General features: G+C 43.4%; 1 protein-coding gene across 12 annotated transcripts in view; it reads left to right on the plus strand.

Moving 5' to 3' along the window:
• The window catches only part of MCF2L (MCF.2 cell line derived transforming sequence like), a 244,660-nt gene that overhangs the window by 134,435 nt on the left and 89,219 nt on the right, over positions 1 to 21,006 (plus strand). For all 12 annotated transcript variants that reach the window (XM_083168689.1, XM_083168698.1, XM_083168692.1 and 9 more), the window contains one exon: positions 10,539 to 10,622. In XM_083168689.1, coding sequence (XP_083024815.1) covers positions 10,539 to 10,622 — 84 coding nt within the window. The remainder of the gene's footprint in view (positions 1 to 10,538; positions 10,623 to 21,006) is intronic.

Here is a 21,006-nt window from a genome sequence, read left to right on the forward strand (position 1 = left end):
TTTTTATAGTCAACAGATACAGTCGTTGGCATGAATCCCATGTGTTGATTATTCTGTCTTGTTGCTTTGTGTGGGTGTTTGCATATGGTGTGGTAAAGCATTTTGGAAGACACTTAATGCTTTTGCTGCTAAGCATGCCACATTTCAGTAGCATGTTTTTGTTGTGCAAAATGTAGATTTTTGTCCAATCCATTATCTTTTTTGAAAAGTGTGAAGAGGGTCTGTTCATAGGAACAGATGTAAGGTTGGCACCAGCATCTGCGCCTGAAATTTAAATCGAAAGTCAAAATGTTCCTCACAAATCTGAAAGAAATGTTACATGGTCCCAGTGTCATGATTGAGGTACCTCCAGTTTGACAGCTATTGCAGTTACCACTTTCATGTTATGCAGCAAATGTACAGTTCACCTGTCCTAAACCTTACCTATTTTTTTTCCTCATGAGGAAACAATATTGCAGCTAGAACAGAAATGAGGACATTTAAAAAAAAGTGTAAAGTGTATTACAAGTTACAACATAATGTATGTTTATATGGGAATCCATAGTTTTAATGTTCTGATGAATGCTATTGTGTTGTAAGAAGGTCAACATGTGCCGCAAAATACAGGTTTTTGGGAGATTCACCACCAGGGGGCCAGGACACATTTGTTTGTTGTGTTACATTGCTAGGAAACTTTTGGGGCCGTTCTGATCTAATTGGCCTATTGCAAATTCGCAACGGGGACCGATAGTGAAGATCTGCGTGTAAATGAATGCATTATGCGCATGTGCAGGTCTTCCCTGCGGGCGCCCTTGGGGACTTGCATGTTATCCGAGTTGCTCGCAGCGGGGCGGGGGGGGGGGGGGGGTTTAGCGTGCTTGGGTCCTTCACTTGCGAGTGCCCAGCGTTTCATGGGCGTCCTAATTATTTAAAATATCCATATACAGTAAATATACAAATATAATACCACTTTGATTGAGCCTATGATTAGTTATATAAATATCTTGGTGAAATGAGCTCATCTACATATATGCCACGTTATTAGCACATAACAAATTCCTAGTCTCAATCAAAGTTTTCTTATACTGTATTTGTATATTTATATGGATATTTTATATAATTAGGTTTACGTTATATGAATTGTTAAGGCCCCCATACACTGAGCCGATTTGGTCCGATTTCGACCAATCAGACCGTTAAATTGGACAAATGGGCTGTCCCTGACATGCCGTTGGTTCCAATGCACGATCCTGTGTGCATCGGACCCAAGCAGGTGGATGGTCCTGCTGGCCATCCGACCCCCCCCCCCATCCTGGGATCTCCCTTCTGGCGGGAAGCAGGGACACATGCGATTCATCATAACAAATTGTGATGGGTCGCATGCATCCCTGCCGCCTGGGAAGATCCCTGGTGGCTCGAAAGGGTACCTGTTGTTCGTACACTGCTCCGAGACCATTGCAGCAGTGTATGGCCACCTTTAGTGTGATTATTTCTTAGGGCCATATTCAATGAGAAAAATTCGCCGTGCATGGCGAGAGATTTTTTCTCTCGCCATGCACTCGCCCTGTTCCGGAGTGCTCGCTGCCACTCCTGCTCCCACTATTCAATGTGGTTAAGACTCACCGCCACTCGCGGCGAGTCTTAACCCCTGCTGCGGACAAGCGTCCACGGCAGGGAGCCAGGGGACGGTGGCAGCCAGGGAGATTAAAGTCTCCCTGGCTGCCCCAGAACATATGTGGAGGGGAGGAGGGCTCCCCGGGACCCAGGCAGCAAAGCTGCCCCCCCCCTATAGCCAGCGGGGGACCCAGTATTCACTGCACCCAATCGTGCATCTGTAATGATCGGGTGCAGTGAATATATGAATATCTAATGAGCGGCTCGAGAGCTCCGGCCCCCTGCTGGCTTCTCTGTGTAAAAAAAAAAATATATATATATATTTTTTTTAATTAAATACATATTCATGTGCTATAAGCACATGAATAAAAATAACATGCCCCTTCACAGAAAAAAATTCCTAATTTTTTGACACCAAAATTTAAAAAAAAACCTTTTAGTTTAAAAGTTCACATTCCAGTTCTCCATGAAAAGATGGAGAATTGCTACACGGAGAGACACGGCGAAAATCACTTAGAAAGACGGCGAAAATATCACATTGGGCAGTATTCAATGAAAAAGTTCTCCATGCATGGAGAGCGTTTTTTTTCGCTCTCCATGCACTCTCCATGTTCCGGAGCCTCCTGCTCCCACTATTCAATGTATTGAAGACTCGCCGCCACTCGCGGCGAGTCTTAACACCTGCAGCAGACGAGCGTCCGCGGCAGGGAACTGGCAGGGAGCCGGGGGACGGAAGCAGCCAGAGAGATTATAGTCTCCCTGGCTGCTCCAGAGGAATGTGGTGGGGAGGGGGGCTCTCCGGGACCCAGGCAGCACAGGCTGCCCCCCCCTATAGCCAGCGGGGGACCCAGTATTCACTGCACCCGATCGTGAATATTAACGATCGGGTGCAGTGAATATATGAATATGTAATGAGCGGCTCGAGCGCTCCGGCCCCCTGCTGGCTGCACTGTGTAAAAAAAAAAAAAATATTTTTTTTAAAATTAAATATATATTCATGTGCTATAAGCACATGAATAAAAATAACATGCCCCTTCACAGAAAAAAACAACTGATTTTTTGACACCAAAATTAAAAAAAAACACCTTTTAGTTTAAAAGTTCACATTCCAGCTCCCCATCAAAAGATGGAGAATTGCTACACGGAGAGACACGGAGAAAATCACTTAGAAAGACGGAGACTATTTCACATTGAATAGGGTTGCTCGCTTTTGGAGAGCAAAATGCTCCGTCCAAGGCGAACAAAGCACAAATTCTCCACAAAACACGGAGAACTTTTCTCATTGAATACTGCCCATTGAATAGGGTGGTTCACTTTTGGAGATCAAAATGCTCCTTCCAACGCGAAAATAGCACAAACTCGCCATAAAAAAACGGCTAATTTTTCTCATTGAATATGGCCTTTATACTTATTTGAGGTGACCACCTAATTTATTTAAAATATTATTATTTTTTAATAAATATTTGCAATTTACTATAGTATTTTTATTTTGTTTATACTTGTGGATACATTCATGGTGTCTCACTAATGCTGCTTTGCCAAACCTGCTTTGACCCGGTTTTTGAAACGTTTCTTTAAATGGAAAAAAGATTATTTTACTCAAAACTTGGCGCCCCTTTCACGGACAATAGAATGGAATAATAAGTAAATATTCAGAAACTGAGTTATACTCTCCTTCTTTGTACGCTCTTTCCTCTGTTCCACTTTTCATATACTTTTCTTTTTCTCTAAATGGTCCTCGATGTTTATATGAAAAATAAAAGACATGCAAGATCCAATGTGTAAAGCACGTTTTTGTTGAATCGTTGTAATTATTCAAATTGCATCATGTTGGGCGTACATCAACTCACTAGAGGTAAGCTGAGATACACATATCTAGGTTTCTTTAAAATGGGATATCGTACCTCACTCACGATCAAATGCAGATTTCCAAGTATATAATGGTTTCTTTCAGATGTTTTTTTCATAAAAAAATCGATTTTATTCCAATAACACTCAAACATAAAATCCAAACAACATACACTTTGAACAGACTTCAGGGTGAAGGCAGTGATGTAGTGCAGTCTACACACAAATTTCCCAGAGATCCGGACCTAAAAAACGTGTGCCCAATATTTCACTAGTTTCTAATGTTTTTTTTTCTTTATTATCAATTTGTGCCAGCAATCTCAAATAGTGCATATTGGGTATCTCATTTTGTGCAAAGAATCTCTGTTTTTCGACTTTGTAAATCTAATGCCTTTTACTATTTTTCATTTGTTGGGGGGGGGAGAAAAGCTGTATCTAATATTGTTTTTATTTTTTAAATCATTGCTGTCCTCCCTCATCTCCTCTCCTCTCTCCTGCTCCTCCTCTTTCTCTTCTTGTTTCTTCACCACCACCACCCCCATATTTTGGCCAACTACCACATCCATTACTTGTTGGATATTGTAGCCTTTTGCCTAACAGATCCTGGCAAATTTCCACCTTTGCTGATATCCTCCAGGCAGTGTTTGAGCTGGAGTGGTTTTGGTCCCATGGGCTATCTTCTAATAGGACTTTTCTTTAGCCATTCTGTCATAGGACATTCCTGGGCTATGTCCTTTAATTTAGTTATTTAGCATCTTACAACATTTTGAACTATTACTGTGTGCGCCAATGATGGGAAGGGAGTGTGCCCCAGCTTTCGTCTCCGGGAGAGAGGATGCTCTGCCCCCATGCTCATATTGCATGTGCACAGCTTCAATTCACAAGCTGCTTTGCAGAGCAGCGATGAGTGCTCACTCTGATCACCCATTCCCTCTGCATGTGGGCCACTATGGCCTTCCTGCCGAGAATTTCTGTATGGTGCATGGCAAATGTATGCATGCTATTTAAACTGTAGTAGAGATAAAAAATTGTGATTAATTGTGTACAATATACCACAAAGATTTCATAAGAATTAAAAGCCTGATAGCTGCGTCTGGCTGCTCCGTTGCACCAGATGGAGATTGGTGCTCTAAGGCTGCCAGATTTAATATATTAATTTTAAGCAATCTGGTTGACAATTGCCTTAGCCAGCCCACATAAAACCATTTTCTCTTTAAAGTTTAATGGATGTTCTCTGTTTATATCAATTTTTGATGGGCCCTACACACGGGCCGACTTTCTGGCATTTTCTGAGCGAGTTTACTAAATTGCTTAGAAAATGCCTGAAAATGCATGCAAATCGATGTTTGTGTAGACCACAAAGCGCTTTAAATGTGCTGCCCTGCCGGTCTGAATCTCAATGGAAAACAATGACCCTGACACCTCGCTCAGCACGCAGCAGCGCTGTGTGCTGAGAGAGACCGACTGTTCTGAGTGTATCTTAACGGCGAGGATGTGCCGGAAGAGCCGCAAGTATGATTGGCTACTCGGCATCACGTGCTTATGAACTTCCGGTGAATGGATCATGGGGGCTGTAGTCTTAAGGACCTGACACAGACATGATGACCAGACAGGACAACCGGAAGTGACGTATCGGGACGAGGAGTAATGATTTTACATATGAATCCATGGGACTTTGGGGGAATGGAATCATGGAAAATGTAGTTTGGGACAGCGTGTATCCCAACTGTGACCGGTGACACTAATTGAACATGTATAAAAAGTAGTCGGACTATGAGAGGGATAGCTACCCTCATCGGTGACCTTGAAATAGACTCGAGCAGGAGTTGAAACGTGTCGGTCAGAGTGGCAGTCCCCTGGAGGAGTGGGAAAGTGGCTGGTGTTATTTCTCCCTGGACCAAATACACATGCACATTTGAACTGCCCTGTCAGTTCCAACCCATGTGGTAATAATGGGAGTTCAACCTTTGGGATAACTCCACCATAGAATTATTATCACATACATTATAACATCTATTATCACATACATTATAACATTACATTATAACGCGACACGTTATCGGCCGATGTTCTACAATGGCATACAATTTAAAAATTGTATGCCATTGTATATGGCATACAATGCCATACAATGCGATGGGATGCGATTATAAATTGCATAAGCACCCTAATGGGTGCTTACAATGCTTAAATGCACCCCCACACCACCCCCAAGTATAAACGTGAACCCGAAGCGTGGCGCGGGCAGCGAGCCCGCGAGGGGCGGCGGTACGCGTCCTACGACCTTTTCATACCCCCACTATCTACGCCGGCGTGGAGTTGATCTTATAAAGTGAGCCCGAGCCCGAAGCATGGCGAGCGGATGCGGATACCTTCACAGGTATCCGTGTCCCCTCGCGGGCTTCACAGGTATCCGCGTCCCCTCGCGGGGCTCGCTGCGCTCGCCGCGCTTCGGGCTCGGTGGCTCGCTGCGCTCGCCACACTTTATAAGATCAACCCCACGCCAACGTGGATAGTGGGGGTATGAAAAGGTCGTAGGACGCGTACCGCCGCCACTCGCGGGCTCGCTGCGCTCGCCACGCTTCGGGTTCACGTTTATACTTAGGGGTGGCGTGGGGGTGCATTTAAGCATTGTAAGCACCCATTAGGGTGCTTATACAATTTAATATCGTATTTGGGTCAAAATCGCATCAAATCGCATGCCATCGGGTGTATGGCATGCAATGCGATAAAAAATCGGGCGACTAATTATCGTGGGCGCCATGCTAGTACACAAGTACCCATCTATGTGTGAATCCTTTATGTGCAATACAAATGTTCAATCCTTTTATGTGCAATATTACCTTTATATTCACCAAATTGGTTGAAGCTAAGGGGGGAGAAGCATGGAGGGACCACATATTTCTACACGAGGGTAATGTGGAAGATCCAGTCCAGGTTTTAGAGTTGCAGAAAGTAAATTGGATACACTCCAGGTTTCCTAAACTGATGAAGGTTTGGCTGATTAGCAGCACCTGTGGCTTCCTGTTATGTGTGTCCAGGGCAGGAGATAATTTCTCCCAATGCTGAAAAGCAGCTGGGTGATTGGCTGGTAATGTAATATAAGATTAGGTGCTTTGGGGTGTATCCGGACAGTGAAATCTGTGAAAAACCCTGCGATGCTTTAACCTAGTTTGCCAAGCTTTTATTTTAGTATGCTGCTTACGTGCTTCAAATTAAAGACCCAGACTTCAGCTATATCCAGTGTATGTGATTACTTGTCACAATATGTAAGCATCCAATTAGTTGTTATTATTTACTACGGCAAATTATATGACCGGGGCTATCCAATTAGCCCTAATAAACTGTAGTTATCAGGGATTATGGGCACCCAAAACATAATCATTGATAAGCATCCGCTGGAGTTGTGGTTTTGCAAATTGGATACTGGAAATTTAATACTCGCCGTTTACATTCTCTCCTCAGATCCTGACTTGACTATTAGTAACCATCCCAAAATTAACTGGTAGGTTAATTGGCTCATGACAAAAGTAAACTCTAGTGTTTGCATGTACATAGAGGGCAAACTAGATGGGCCAAGTGCTTGTTATCTGCCATGAAATTATAGGTTTCTGTGAGTAAAATAATAAAAAGAAATGTACATGGTGTAACTGCATGGAATGACTGCATTCAGAGAAATGTACACTACCATATAGCTCTCTGAGCTATGCTATGTAAAGCTATATGCACAGTTATCTATTGAGATTTCTGCCTTTATGAATTTCTGATCGTAAACAATCAACAGGTATCCGGTGCCTATAAAGAGGGGTCATTCAGTCATACTGTACCACACCTTTTGTGTCTCCTGTTACTCCTCTACATTCCTTGCCTCTGCAGGAAGCTTATCATATTATGGAACCCCACACAACCTCCAGTAGCATTCATATCTAATTGCATCCCATCAGGACTGTCTTGTGATCGGATGGGACTACCATGCTATGGAATTCTATCCTTATGTATCCCTCCTATTTGCCCTATAGATTGTAAGCTTGCGAGCAGGGCCCTCTTACGTCTGTCGGTTTGTTTTTATCCAGTTTGTTTAATCACAGTTGTTTCCATTTGTAAAGCGCAACGGATTATGCTGCGCTATATCATACCCCTTTCACATCGCACTCTTAAAACGGTATATTGCCGTTTTTTCCCATTTTAAACGTTTAAGGCTGCAATGTGAAAGTGCCAAAGTTGATTTACCGGTTAAAGTTAACTGGTATTTCAACACGGTTAAAAAGCAGAGTCCTACATGTTTTAAAGCCGTTTTTTAGGCAGTGTGAATGGCTCTATTTCAATGGCTTGAAACGTGTCCCTTGGGGGTTAAACGGGTTGAATGTTTGAATGGTATTAAATGATTTTTAAAACGGTTTTCACCTGCAATGTGAAAGGTCTCAAGGCTCAGACCCGTTTTAAAGTCCCATTTAAGAATACTGTGTCATTACCCATTTCTGCAATGTGAATGCAGTATGAGAAACTGCAAGTAATAATAATACATTATATCCGTATCGACCAGGTTGGCTAGTGTGTATGGGGCTCAAACAGGTTCAGCTGCACCAATTAGGTGGATATCTGAAGACAGTACAGTAGGTACCTTTTGGTACACTACAACTTGTCCAATTTCACCAATTCCGATGGATCGGACTGAGATTGGGCCCAAATCGCATGTGTCTGACATCACATCCGATGCATGGTCCTGCTTCATATAAGATAAATCATATATGAAGCCATCAGTGGCTCATCCTGGGTACTTTTTGCTTCCACAATGTATCGCATCTGATCACAGAGCAGGGAAGCATAGCGCAGGAGAGGCACTCTGCATCCCCAGCGGGTAGCAGTAGGAAAAAATAAATAAAATAAACATTCTAAATAATGGGCGGCTGCTGATTGGCTGAGAGAGCACACATAAATCGTATGTGAGCCCTCTTGGGGAGCACAGGGGAAATTGGGTCAGACTTGTCCTCAGTTATAAGTGAATTTACTCTTCAAATCCCCATTTGTTTATATTAGGGATAATACCCATAAAATATCAGCCCTATGGCAGTCCAACATTCTTATAACTGATTATTTTATTCCTGGTATATCAACAGGTACCCCTTTTCTTCTATTTCCATTTATAGGTCCTCTACTAACAGAAAATCTGTGTAATTAATGCAATATAAGTGTGTGTGTATATGTATGTATTGCATTTCCCTGCTACTGTATATAATGTATATGTGCCAAAACTACTATTTTTCACCATGATCTAGTGATCAGGTAAATAGAGAGGTCTTAATGCAATTGCTCTAGTCTACAAGGAAATGATTACTAGTTAGTCTCTGTTACAGAGTACTGCTAACCAGGTTAGGCTGGCACCCCAATGGCCATAGTGAGATACACAGAATTATACTAGATGCCCTTTATTTAATTCTTTCTCAGTGGTTTTATCGGACAAATGTTCACATTTATTTTCTAACATCCTCTGTATTTCCTGCAGCTTAATTCTAAAGATAGACAGATGTGATGGCCACGGGGTCATCTTATGTAACACACAGCACGAGCATCATGCAAATAGGAACCTCTGCGTTCTGATGGTGTGTTCTGGCACATTCACAGTATATTACCTTGACAGTAAGTTCCGCAATATTACAATTACTTTAGAAGCTGAAGAGAAGCTACACAGAAACAACCTGGTATAATGTAGCACCTTGTAACACAATGGCAAGGTTTTTGCATGTTTTATGCATTTTGGATCACATTACAATTTGTTCTTTAGCTGTTTAAGAGAAGATGGTTAATATCTTTGTCAGGAAATATTTAATATACATTAAAGCTGGGTACACACTGCAGATCCATCCTGTTTAGCTCATTCTAACGGTTTCAGGAGTGCTTGAAGACCTTTATCAGCTCCTGCATGCACACCTATGCTGTTATCATACCGATCAACCGATACCAGCTGTTAGATTACTATACAGGTGCATACTTCATTAAAATCCCTGCGCAGTGTGTTTCAAAACAGCAGCTTGTCCACAAGGCATTAGAACTACATAATAGAACATTGATATGTTTACTATCTGGACTTAGATTTTTTCTGTATGCCGGACTGTGGGCCAGCTTTGTGCTGCAGACTAGACAAGCCGTATTCTAGACAGTACAGTCATGATGTTCAAGGATTGTAATCTATACTGCTAAGATGAGGATGATTATTTTTGGTATGTACATCCTTTAAGCTTATGAATGTGAATCAGTACACATAAAGATAAGAATACTGGTGTCTGTAGAAACCTACCTCTGTTTTCCAGGGGGTGGGGGGGGGATTACTGTCGGCCAGCCACTTGGCTGCTACCAAACTCTCTTAAGGCGAAGCGGTTCTCAAACGCGTCTTAATGCTGTATACAGACCGCTTTTAAGAATTTAAAAGGCCTTAAGACTTTGCTGAGCTTTTTAATGAAAATGTTACAGGTTACTATTCCTATAAAATACTTACTGCTCAATGCACATTGTGCTCATTAAGTAAAGTGCAAAGGAAAAGTGCTTGTTTGAATCCTCAGTAGAGCAACAGTACAATAAATGAGTGCAGCATGTTCTTGTGTATAGTAAGAAATAATAAGTGGGTGGCAGTAAAAATTAAAGCAAATGTCGGGTAACCGTTGTGTTACGGTTTTTCTTGTTTTACTCCTTGTTTTGCAGATCACTATATCATGTATGATGCACCATAATATAAACTGTCTACATTCCATGGCACACATCCAAGAACTTACTGGCAGCAACACTGCTGTTACACACACATTGTAATTCTCATTTGTGCCTTATGTATAACTGTTCACTAGATGATACATGCATGTAATTAGACAGCAATTATATACAGTAGGTAAATAGTTGTAGTAATTGTTCACTGACTGTCTGGGACACGCCTACTGTTTTGCATTCTGTATCTATGCAGAGAGAGGCCCGTGTACATTATATATACTATATACAGTACTAAATTCTGTGGTATGAATCCGTTAAATAGAATAATTGTTAGTATTTGAGAAAAGGTTTTTTTTTTTTTTCACGCTGAAATAATTGCTATACTTTTTGTTGTCTTCCAGATGACATCATGCATCAGGACACCTTCCCGATGTGTGCGGCTGACATTGAGGATCAGCTGAAGAAGCAATTTGCCTACTTGTCAGGTGAGACGTTTGATATACTGTTTTTTGTTTGTAGTGATGTACTGTGTTTTGTCTAATTCATATTTATTAATTTTGCCAAATGAAATAATTATAATAATAATAATAATAATGTAATGCTGCTCTGGTATTACTGCTAGCCATGATGACCAATTCAGTGGTTTGTTTTTGAAAAGATAAACATGAATGTTGGGTCCCCTCTCCATGGTTCAGTTTATTCTGGCATTGTGTGTAAGTCTCCGGAAACACTGCTTCCACCATATTCCTGAGACCAATTCCACTACTGCGCATGCACATTAGCAATTTGGAAGAGATTTTTGCCACGGATTCAGCGTCTGACGTGGGTCTCTGGAAAGGTAGCTATTAACATGGATGATGTGTGGGCCCCCCTGGACTCAGGGGCCTGTGTGCACAGCACACATTTTAGAAACACGTTTGGTACTACTGATGTCAGACAAAACTATTTTGTGTATACTGTTGATGCGTGGTAGGGCAATATTGTGATACTTCTCAGGCAAGTGTATACCGCCCAGGGGAGACAGGTGAATATGATTTATGCTGCTGATGTAAGGCAGGTCTATACTTGTATAGAGTAAAAGTGTGGCAAGTAAATACTGTATATCGCTGACATGAGATTGGTAAGTACTGTATTACAATAATAATGTCACACATATACAGTTGTGCTCATAAGTTTACATACCCTAGCAGAATTTGTGATTTGTCAGAGAATATAAATGATAACTCACAAACTTTTTCTTTCACTCATGGTTAGTGGTTGGGTGAAGCTATTTATTGTCAAACAACTGTGTTTACTCTTTTTAAATCACAATGACAACAGAAACTACCCAAATGACACTGATCAAAACATACATTTACATACCCTGGAGATTTTGGCCTGATAACATGCACACAAGTTGACACATACCCCAGTTCTTAATACCGTGTATTGCCCCCTTTAACATCAATGACGGCTTGAAGTCTTTTATGGTAGTTGTGGATGAGGCTCTTTTATTTTTCAGATGTTAAAGCTGCCCATTCTTCTTGGCAAAAAAACTCCAGTTCCTGTAAATTTTTGGGCTGTCTTGCATGAACTGCACATTTCTCCCCAGAGTGGCTCAATGATATTGAGGTCAGGAGACTGAGATGGCAACTCCAGAACCTTCACTTTATTCGGCTGTATGTCAGACTTGGCCTTGTGTTTTGGATCACTGCCATATTGGAACCTCCAATTACATCCCATGCGCAGCTTCTGGGCTGATGAGTGCAAATTTTCCTCTAGTATTTCTTATAAGATGCTGCATTCATCTTACCGTCAATTTTGATCACGTTTCCAGTGCCTTTGTAGCTCACACATCCCCAAAACATCAGCGCTCCACCTCAGTGTTTCAGAGTAGGAATGGTGTACCTTTCACCATAGGCCTTGTTGACTACTCTCCAAATGTAACGTTTATGGTTGTGGCCAAAAAGTTCAATTTTGGTCTCGTCACTCCAAATAACTTTGTTATAGAAGCTTTGAGGCTTGTCTCTGTGCTGTTTGGAGTACTGTAAGTGGGATGCTTTGTGGCATTTGCGTAGTAATGGCTTTCTTCTGGCGACTTGACCATGCAGCCCATTTTTCTTCAAATGCCTCCTTATTTTGCATCTTGAAACAACCACACCACTTTTTTTCAGAGTGTCCTGTATTTCAGCTGAAGTTATTTGTGGATTTCACTATCATTCATATAAGATACTGATGTCTCAATACATTAGGGAATAGAGGTCATCCAACAGGAGACAGGCTAATAAATTTCTTCAACCTGGGTGTGCTGGCTCCTCCCCTCTACTTCCCCTCCACTAGCCAGTTTTAGAAAATGTGCCTTAAGGAGAAGATGCACACTCCTGGAGCTCCAGATACTATTTCTTCAATATTTATTATTTTGGGGTTGCTGTTTGGGCTATACAGCTACCCTGCTTCGAGGGAAGCTGGGGGAAGGGACAGTTGCTGGCCTCTTAAGGTACCGAACTGATCCCTGCTGCAGGTCCACTGACCTGAGAGGGCGCTTGTTACCGCAAGCTTTGCGCTGCAGCGCGCACACCCCTGACTGAGCCTGAAGTCGTCTGTGGTAAGTGTTACCCAGGGTCCCCAAAGTGGGGTACCCCGGTTCATGTGCGGCAAGATGGCGGCAGCGGTGTCCCTGCACATGGACCACTTACAGCCTCGCATACACTGGATGCCAAGGGCTGCCACTGGACCACCAGGGCATGATCTGATCTGATGTTAACTTATTTAACACCAGCGCCAGTATATCTATAAGTATAGCCATGGCACCATTACTGGGACGGGGCTTAGCTCAGAGCGGGACCAGAGCCTGAAAGCGCGCCTATACAATGCTTCCTGCTTTCTCCTCATGCTGGGGGCACCATTTCAACAGCAGCAGCAACCACTCCTCAGCGGTGCACCCTTTGGGGGAGAGTCAGTCAGCAGAGACAGCAAGTATAGCGCTGTGTAGCGTTTTCTGTGTGCATTACAGCCACAGTGGTGTATAATTCTATGCACATGCATAAAGTTTACCAGTCCCTCAATCTAGGGTACTAAGGTTTACGGGTGTGCTGGCCCCCATATATTCTCGCCACTGCTATTTAAGCATTGTACACACTGTATATATTCATATATATGTGATAGAGCATTGACACATATCTGCTATCTATCTGACACCTACGCCAGGGACGTCCTGCAAGCGGGCACTGGCGTCCTGCAAGCGGGCACTGGCCGACATTGCGCCTAACGCAGAGGAGGGTGAGGATAATGGCGACTAGGAGGAGATTGAAAGTGACTCTCAAGGGTCGCAGCCTCCCATTCAAGGCACAGAGAATCTAATCCTAGCTATCAGAGAGGTATTAGACCTACCTCTGGCTGGGGTGTGGTATATGGTACCAACAGTAGGGATCCCGACAGTCATTAGCCTGATGTCAGGATCCCGACTGCCCGCACTCAGACCGCATGGTGAGCGCAACAAAGCCCCTTGCAGGTTTTTCAGGTCAGGACTCCCAGCAGCTGCGGAGAATCGCAGGATTCTCAGACAGGCCGTACAAAAGCTAGTACAGTCCCAGGTAATTATACCTGTACCGGTTCTAGAAAGGGGCCAGGGATATTTATCCAACCTATTCGTAGTGCCGAAGCCGGATGGCTAGGTTAGACCGATTCTCAATTTAAGGTCGTTGAACCCTTATCTTCGGGTCTTCAAATTTCGAATGGAATCATTGAGAGCGTTAATTGCGGGGTTGGAGGAGAACGAATTCCTGGCATCTATCGACATGAAAGATGCCTATCTTCACGTACCGGTGTGGGGCCCACACCAGGCATACTTAAGATTTGCATATGGATAGTGGTAGTTCAGTAATACCACTCGGGTGCATGCAAGGGAGGGGTTAATACTGAGTAAGTTAAAAAAGCTATTGTTTCCCCCAGCTCACTGAATGGTATTCGTAACCAATCGTCAACACTACATGATAATAGAATTCAAAGATATTGGTTACATAAACCTGCGCAGGTGTATGATATGCCCCCAAGCCACGTCAAGGCTTCTCTGTATATGGGTGTGGTACAGGGGTCCGACAGTCGGGAACCCGACAGTCATTAGCCCAACATCGGGATCCCGACTGGCCGGACCCTGATAGCATGGTTGCGGGCTCGCCACGCTGCGGGCACGGTGGCTTGCTACGTGAGCCACCTATTCTATTCTCCCTCTATAGGGGTCGTGGACCCCCACGAGGGAAAATAGCCGATGGCCATCGGGAACCCGGCTGTCTGTGTTTTGACCACTGTTACCCTAAATTGGGTCTATGAATACTTAAGATTTGCCATACTGGACGAGCAGTTCCAGTTTCAGGCCCTGCCTTTTGGCCTGTCTACCGCTCCACGCATCTTCACCAAAGTAATGGCAGAGATGATGTCCCTTCTGAGGACCCAGGGGATAAATGTCATCCCATACCTGTACAACCTGCCTCTAAAGGCGAAGTCAGAGACAAGGTTACTTGGAGCAAAAGTAGCCACCAGACGTGTGCTGTCAGAACACGGATGGATACTGAACATACCCAAATCCTCTCTGGTACCGACCCAGCGTCTCCAATTCTTGTTGATGATCTTGGATACAGTGGAGAGGAGGGTGTTTCTCCCGGAGGACAAGATGGCTGCAATTCAATAGTTGCTGGTGGAAGTGATTACCCCCTTGCAGGTGTTAGTTTACCATTGCGTCAGGTTGATGGGCAAAATGGTGGCCTCCTTCGAGGCAATTCAGTTTGGGAGATTCCACTCCAGAGTGTTCCAGTGGCACCTGCTGAGCAAGTGGTCTGGATCACACGTCCATATGCACAAGCTGATTCACCTGTCGGCTTGGACAAAAGAGTCTTTGCAGTGGTGGCTTCACTCTCCAAATCTCCTTGCAGGACGGAGATTCGGAATTCAGGACTGGATTCTGTTGACAACGGACGTCAGTCTCCAGGGTTGTGGTGCGGTTTCAAGGGAAATGGTCACCCTGGGAAGCTCTGCTGCATATTAACAACTTAGAGCTGAGAGCGGTCTACTACGCTCTACTAGATGGCTCATTCCCTCCTGAAAAATCGGGTGATTCAGGTCCAGTCAGACAACGCAACAACGGTTGCGTATATAAACTGGCAAGGATGGACAAAGAGCAGAGCCTGCATGAGAGGTTGCCAAGATCCTTTCCTGGGCGGAGCTTCCTGCAGTGGCAATATCTGCCATCTTCATCCCCAGGGTGGACAACTGGGAAGCGGATTTCCTCAGTCGCCACAAACTTCACCCCGGGGAATGGGGATTACATCCCCAGGTATTTGCGAGCATTGTGGATCTGTTGGGAGTTCCGCAGAAAGACCTCATGGCCTCCAGGGTCAACAAGAAGGTCAACAAATATTGATCGAGGACAAGAGATCCACAGGCAGAGGCAATGGATGCGCTGAATACAGCTTTGTCGTACGATCTGGTGTACCTGTTCCCTCCTCTCCCGCTGTTGGGAAGAGTCTTAAAAAGAATTCAAAGCCAAAGGGTGGAGACAATTCTGATAGCCCCAGCATGGCCTTGAAGGGCGTGGTACGCAAGTCTGCTGGACATGCTGGTAGAAGATCCGTGGCGACTGCCTCTCAGAAGGGATCTTCTGGTTCAAGGCCCATTCTTCTACCAGGACTTAGGGCGGCTTCGTTTGATGGCCTGGAAGTTGAGCGGCAGATCTTAGCTCAAAAGGGATTTCATTCCTGGTCATTACCACTATGACCCAGGCCAGGAATCTGTAACTGTGTCACACTATCACAAGATATGTTATAATTACGTGGCATGGTGTGAACAGTTGAGTGTTCCGCCAGCGGATTTTAAACTGGACCATTTTCTGCAGTCGGGCTTAGACTTGGGCCTCCATCTGGGGTCCCTAAAAGTTCAGATTTTGTCCCTTTCCATCTTCTTCCAAAATAAATTGGCTGCATTTCCAGAAGTCCAGACCTTCTTACAAGGAGTACTGCATATACTGCCCCCATTTGTGCCACCAACGGCATTGTGGGACCTGGAAGTAGTTCTAGCCTTCCTTCAGTCATCTTGGTTTGAACCTTTGCATTCAACAGAGTTGAAATATCTCACCTGGAAGACGGTGATGCTGTTGGCTCTGGCCTCGGCCAGGAGGGTGTCCGAGCTAAGTGCTCTTTCCTGTAAGAGCCCTTACCTGATATTTCATCAGGATAGGGTGGAGCTTAGGACAAGGCAACAGTTCCTGCCTAAGGTTTTGTCGGCGTTCCATTTAAACCAGCCGATTGTGATGCCTTCCACTTGGGGCATCAGGATATTCCTGAATCCTTAGACATGGTCAGGACTCTTAGGACTTACGTCAGAAGGACTGCTCGTGTCCATAAGATAAAGCATAGGTCTTCAAACTGTGGCCCTCCAGATGTTGTGGAACTACATGTCCTAGCATGCCCTGACAGTTTTGGCATGCTCTTATAGGAAAAAATGTGGCAATGCATGTTGGAACATGTAGTTTCACAACATCTGGAGGGCCACAGTTTGAAGACCCATGAGATAGAATGTTTTGCTTTATGATGTGCAAAAGAAAGGCTGCCTGGCTTTCAAGCAATCTATTGCTAGGTGGTTCCATTCCAACATACAGCAGGCTTATGGGGCAGCGCATTTGTCTATACCGATTTCTGTGAGAACTCACTCCACAAGAGCGGTGGGCGCATCCTGGGCGGCTGCTCAGGGTGTTTCAGCTTTGCAGCTGTGTAAAGCTGCTACTTGGTCAGGTCAACATACTTTCGTCAAGTTTTACAAATTTGACGCCTTGGCCAAGGATGATACCCAGTTTGGGAAAACGGTGTTACATCAGGCTCCGCACGTTCCCGCCCCTTCTTGAAGCTTTGTGACATCCCCAATGTATTGAGACCTCAGTATCCCATATAAATGATAGTAAAAATAGGATTTTAATACCTACCGGTAAATTCTTTTCATGTAGTTCATATGGGATACTGAGCCCCCACCTCAGTGCGGTATCCTGATTGCGATTCATTGTGATCTTGTTCCACCTGTTCTTGCAAGTTGCAGGACAGTGGGTTAGGTATACTGGTTTGTACCTTCCAGGTTGGGAAACCCGGGTTAAGAACCTGAGTTTTGGTGACTTTGTTGCTCGTTACTAATCACAATAGTGATTATTATTGATGTTTAATATTACAATAACGGAGTTAACTAAATTTAGTTAAAGTATGTTGTTGTGATTGTTGTGGTGTGCTGGGGCGAATCTCACCACATTACTTGTTCACGTTAATCCTACCTTGCGTACGTTCATCCTTCCTTCGGGCACTTCCTTAACTGGCTAGTGGAGGGGGAGTAGAGGGGAGGAGCCAGCACACCCAGGTTGAAGAAATTTATGTGCTTGTCTCCTGTTGGATGACCTCTATTCCCCAATGTATTGAGGCCTCAGTATCCCATATGAACTACATGAAAATAATTTATCGGTAGGTATTAAAATCCTATTTTTTTCTTTACATCCCAAACAATTTTCCTGGCAGTTGTGGCTGAAATTTATGTTGGTCTACCTGAGCGTAATTTGGTTTCCACAGAATCCCCTCATTTTCCACTTCTTAATTAGAGTTTGAACACTGCTGATTGGCATTTTCAATTACTTGGATATCTTTTTATATCTCTTTCCTGTTATATACAGTTCAATTACTTTTTCCCGCAGATCCTTTCACAATTATTTTGCTTTCCCCATGACTCAGAATCCAGACAGATCAGTGCAGCACTGGATGAAAGATGCAAGGGTCTTTCAGGAGACCAGAAACTCACTGACCTTTTACACACACACACACACACACACACACACACACACACACACACTGATTACAAGCAAAAAGATCACAGGTGAGGATGGTTACCTTTAGTAGCCATTTAAACCCGTTTGTGTCAACTTGTGTGCATGTTATCAGGCCAAAATCTGCAGGTATGTTAACTTTTTATCAGGGTCATTTGGGTAGTTTCTGTTGTCATTATGATTTTAAAAAGAGTAAACACATTTGTTTGACAATAAATGGCTTCACTCAACCACTAACCATGAGTGAAAGAAAAGTTTGTGAGTTATCATTCATATTCTCTGAAAAATGGCCAGAAAATCACAAATTCTGCATATTTCTATCTCCAAAATGCTCAGGAAGGATTTTGGATAACGATTATTCTTTATCTTGGAATATTTTATATTTGGATGAGGTATCTTGCATTTATGTTGTACAAACAAATCAGACACATGAAATACACACAAGTATATTTTATTTATGCAAGGTTTTAAAACATGAAACAAAGTTTGTGTACTATCTCAGGCACTGAATTTAAATGCTTAGCGATAATTTTCTTGCGCACATTTAGCTCCTCTCCATGGCCCTTATTCTGATCGGTGCGGATATATCCGCGTGCGTTCAGCCCGCCGATGTTTTGTGTCTGCGCATGTGCAGAGGCATCTCTGCGCATGTGCGAGCGGGGCGTACGGCCAAATCCCGCATGATATGTGAACATTCCGAACAGGGGGTGGAGAGGGGCGTGAAGGGCTATTTGGGCTCATTACCATATGCATACGCCCCGCGTTTCATGGGAGTTCCCATGAAAACGCTGGGCGTACGTATGGTAATGCGGCCGTGACGCACGTGTAGGGGCGGACATATGACATCGCCGGATGTCAGCTGCCCGCCCAGATCCCTGCTTTTGCACGGAAAAATGTCCGTGTGGTCTGAGGTTGCGGGTGCTGGTGGAGCACACAGTCCTGCATTCGATGGTCTGCGACCATCGAATGATGGGGGAGGTTCCCTTAGATGGAGGAGGCGTATTCCGTGAAAAATACACGTGCGGTCCGTTCGGATAGCTTCTTACCGCATACGGACGGAGTTGTCGATCCGTATGGAAGGCGGGGTTTCGCACGCACGGTCCTGGCCGCATAATCGGCTCCGGCCGCACCGATCAGAATAAGGGCCCATGTCTCCCCTCCTACATGCACTTATGGGTGCTGATGGGTTGCTGGAGATTTAATGTAAAAGTATTGCTTTTAGCAATGTTAATGTATAAACAATTCATACCAACATTTTACACCCTTTTAAACTGGTGTGTGTTGCGCAATTAAAGGCAGCTGACACAGGGTCTTGTCACGTACCCAAAACGTTGGATATAAAAAGAAAATGGTTTGTGTCAGCGCCTGCTGTCTTAATAATTCTTTACACGGTTCTCTAAAAATAATATTTTAATTATGAAAGATATATAATAAATACATACAAATACATATATACAAAAAAAAAAATATTAAAATAACATTAATAAAAATATCTCATAAGTGTGAATCAATTAGCTACAATTGTAACTCATGTTCTTTTGAGGTAAAGATAGCGATAGTCCCGTATGAGGGTGTAATAAAACTGACGAATATATTACCATCCCATGGCTCAGGTTGTTGTATTGGCCAAATCGATATGCTGTGGCGATTTTAGGTTCGGTTTGCATTATGATTTCAAAGGCTCAAGGGTCCTGGATCGACAGTCCTCCTTTCCTTCTCCTTGGATAATTAGGGATGAATTTTGAAACCCAAAATGTGGAATGTCCAAGATGTTTTTGGAGGTGGACGTCTCGGGATAAAGGTGAACCAGGTCACTTGTTTTTATTGGTGGATGGAGTCAGCAATTGTGGATCGCTCAACGCGTTTCTCCGGAACCTCCGGCTTCCTCAGGAGCAAGTGTGTTCTTGCTCCTGAGGAAGCCGGTGGTTCCGGAGAAACGCGTTGAGCGATCCACAATTGCTGACTCCATCCACCAATAAAAACAAGTGACCTGGTTCACCTTTATCCCGAGACGTCCACCTCCAAAAACATCTTGGACATTCCACATTTTGGGTTTCAAAATTCATCCCTAATTATCCAAGGAGAAGGAAAGGAGGACTGTCGATCCGGGACCCTTGAGCCTTTGAAATCATAAGGCAAACCGAACCTAAAATCGTCACAGCATATCGATTTGGCCAATACAACAACCTGAGCCATGGGATGGTAATATATTCGTCAGTTTTATTACACCCTCATACGGGACTATAGCTATCTTTACCTCAAAAGAACATGAGTTACATTTGTAGCTAATTGATTCACACTTATGAGATATTTTTATTAATGTTGTTTTAATATATATATATTTTTTTTATATATATGTATTTGTATGTATTTATTATATATTTTTCATAATTAAAATATTATTTTTAGAGAACCGTGTAAAGAATTATTAAGACAGCAGGCGCTGACACAAACCATTTTCATTTTACACCCTTTCACAACACATGTAATTATCCAGCACTTTATGAATACGTGTCTCTGAATTTCCCGGTGAAAAACCGCATACAGGATATTTGTCACTGTGTAACTAAAGTCTATAATCTATAACCTTTTATTGTTTTCCGGGGACAGATGCCAGACCTAAGTGTTTGCGCATGGTACAGTCCATAGGCTTTCCTTTATGCCTAGTTCAATGCACTAGTTTATTTCAGAATGACTTTCTTTATTTGTTTTGAAAAAGTTTAAGATGTGTCTCTTCATCTTGTGAGCAGTCATCGAAAAGTAGGATGTACTGTCCCTGTGTTTGCTTTTCGTGTAACTCGGAGGAAGATGCTTAGACATCATATAACATTTCCACCTACTAGGCATAATTAATAGGCCCATACACACTAGACGATGTGTTCAGTGAACGATATTGCTGAACAATTTCCCTTTAACTTTCAGCGTCCTGGACAAACGATATTGTGCAAACACATACCATATGACAAACGACCAATGATCTAGCTAGAGTCTATATGCATCTTTTTGTGGATGAATAAGTTGCACGCTCTAATTGGGCCTATATG

The sequence above is a fragment of the Crinia signifera genome, chromosome 2, assembly GCF_055691185.1.
Source record: "Crinia signifera chromosome 2, ASM5569118v1, whole genome shotgun sequence".
Taxonomy (NCBI): Eukaryota; Metazoa; Chordata; class Amphibia; order Anura; family Myobatrachidae; genus Crinia; species Crinia signifera.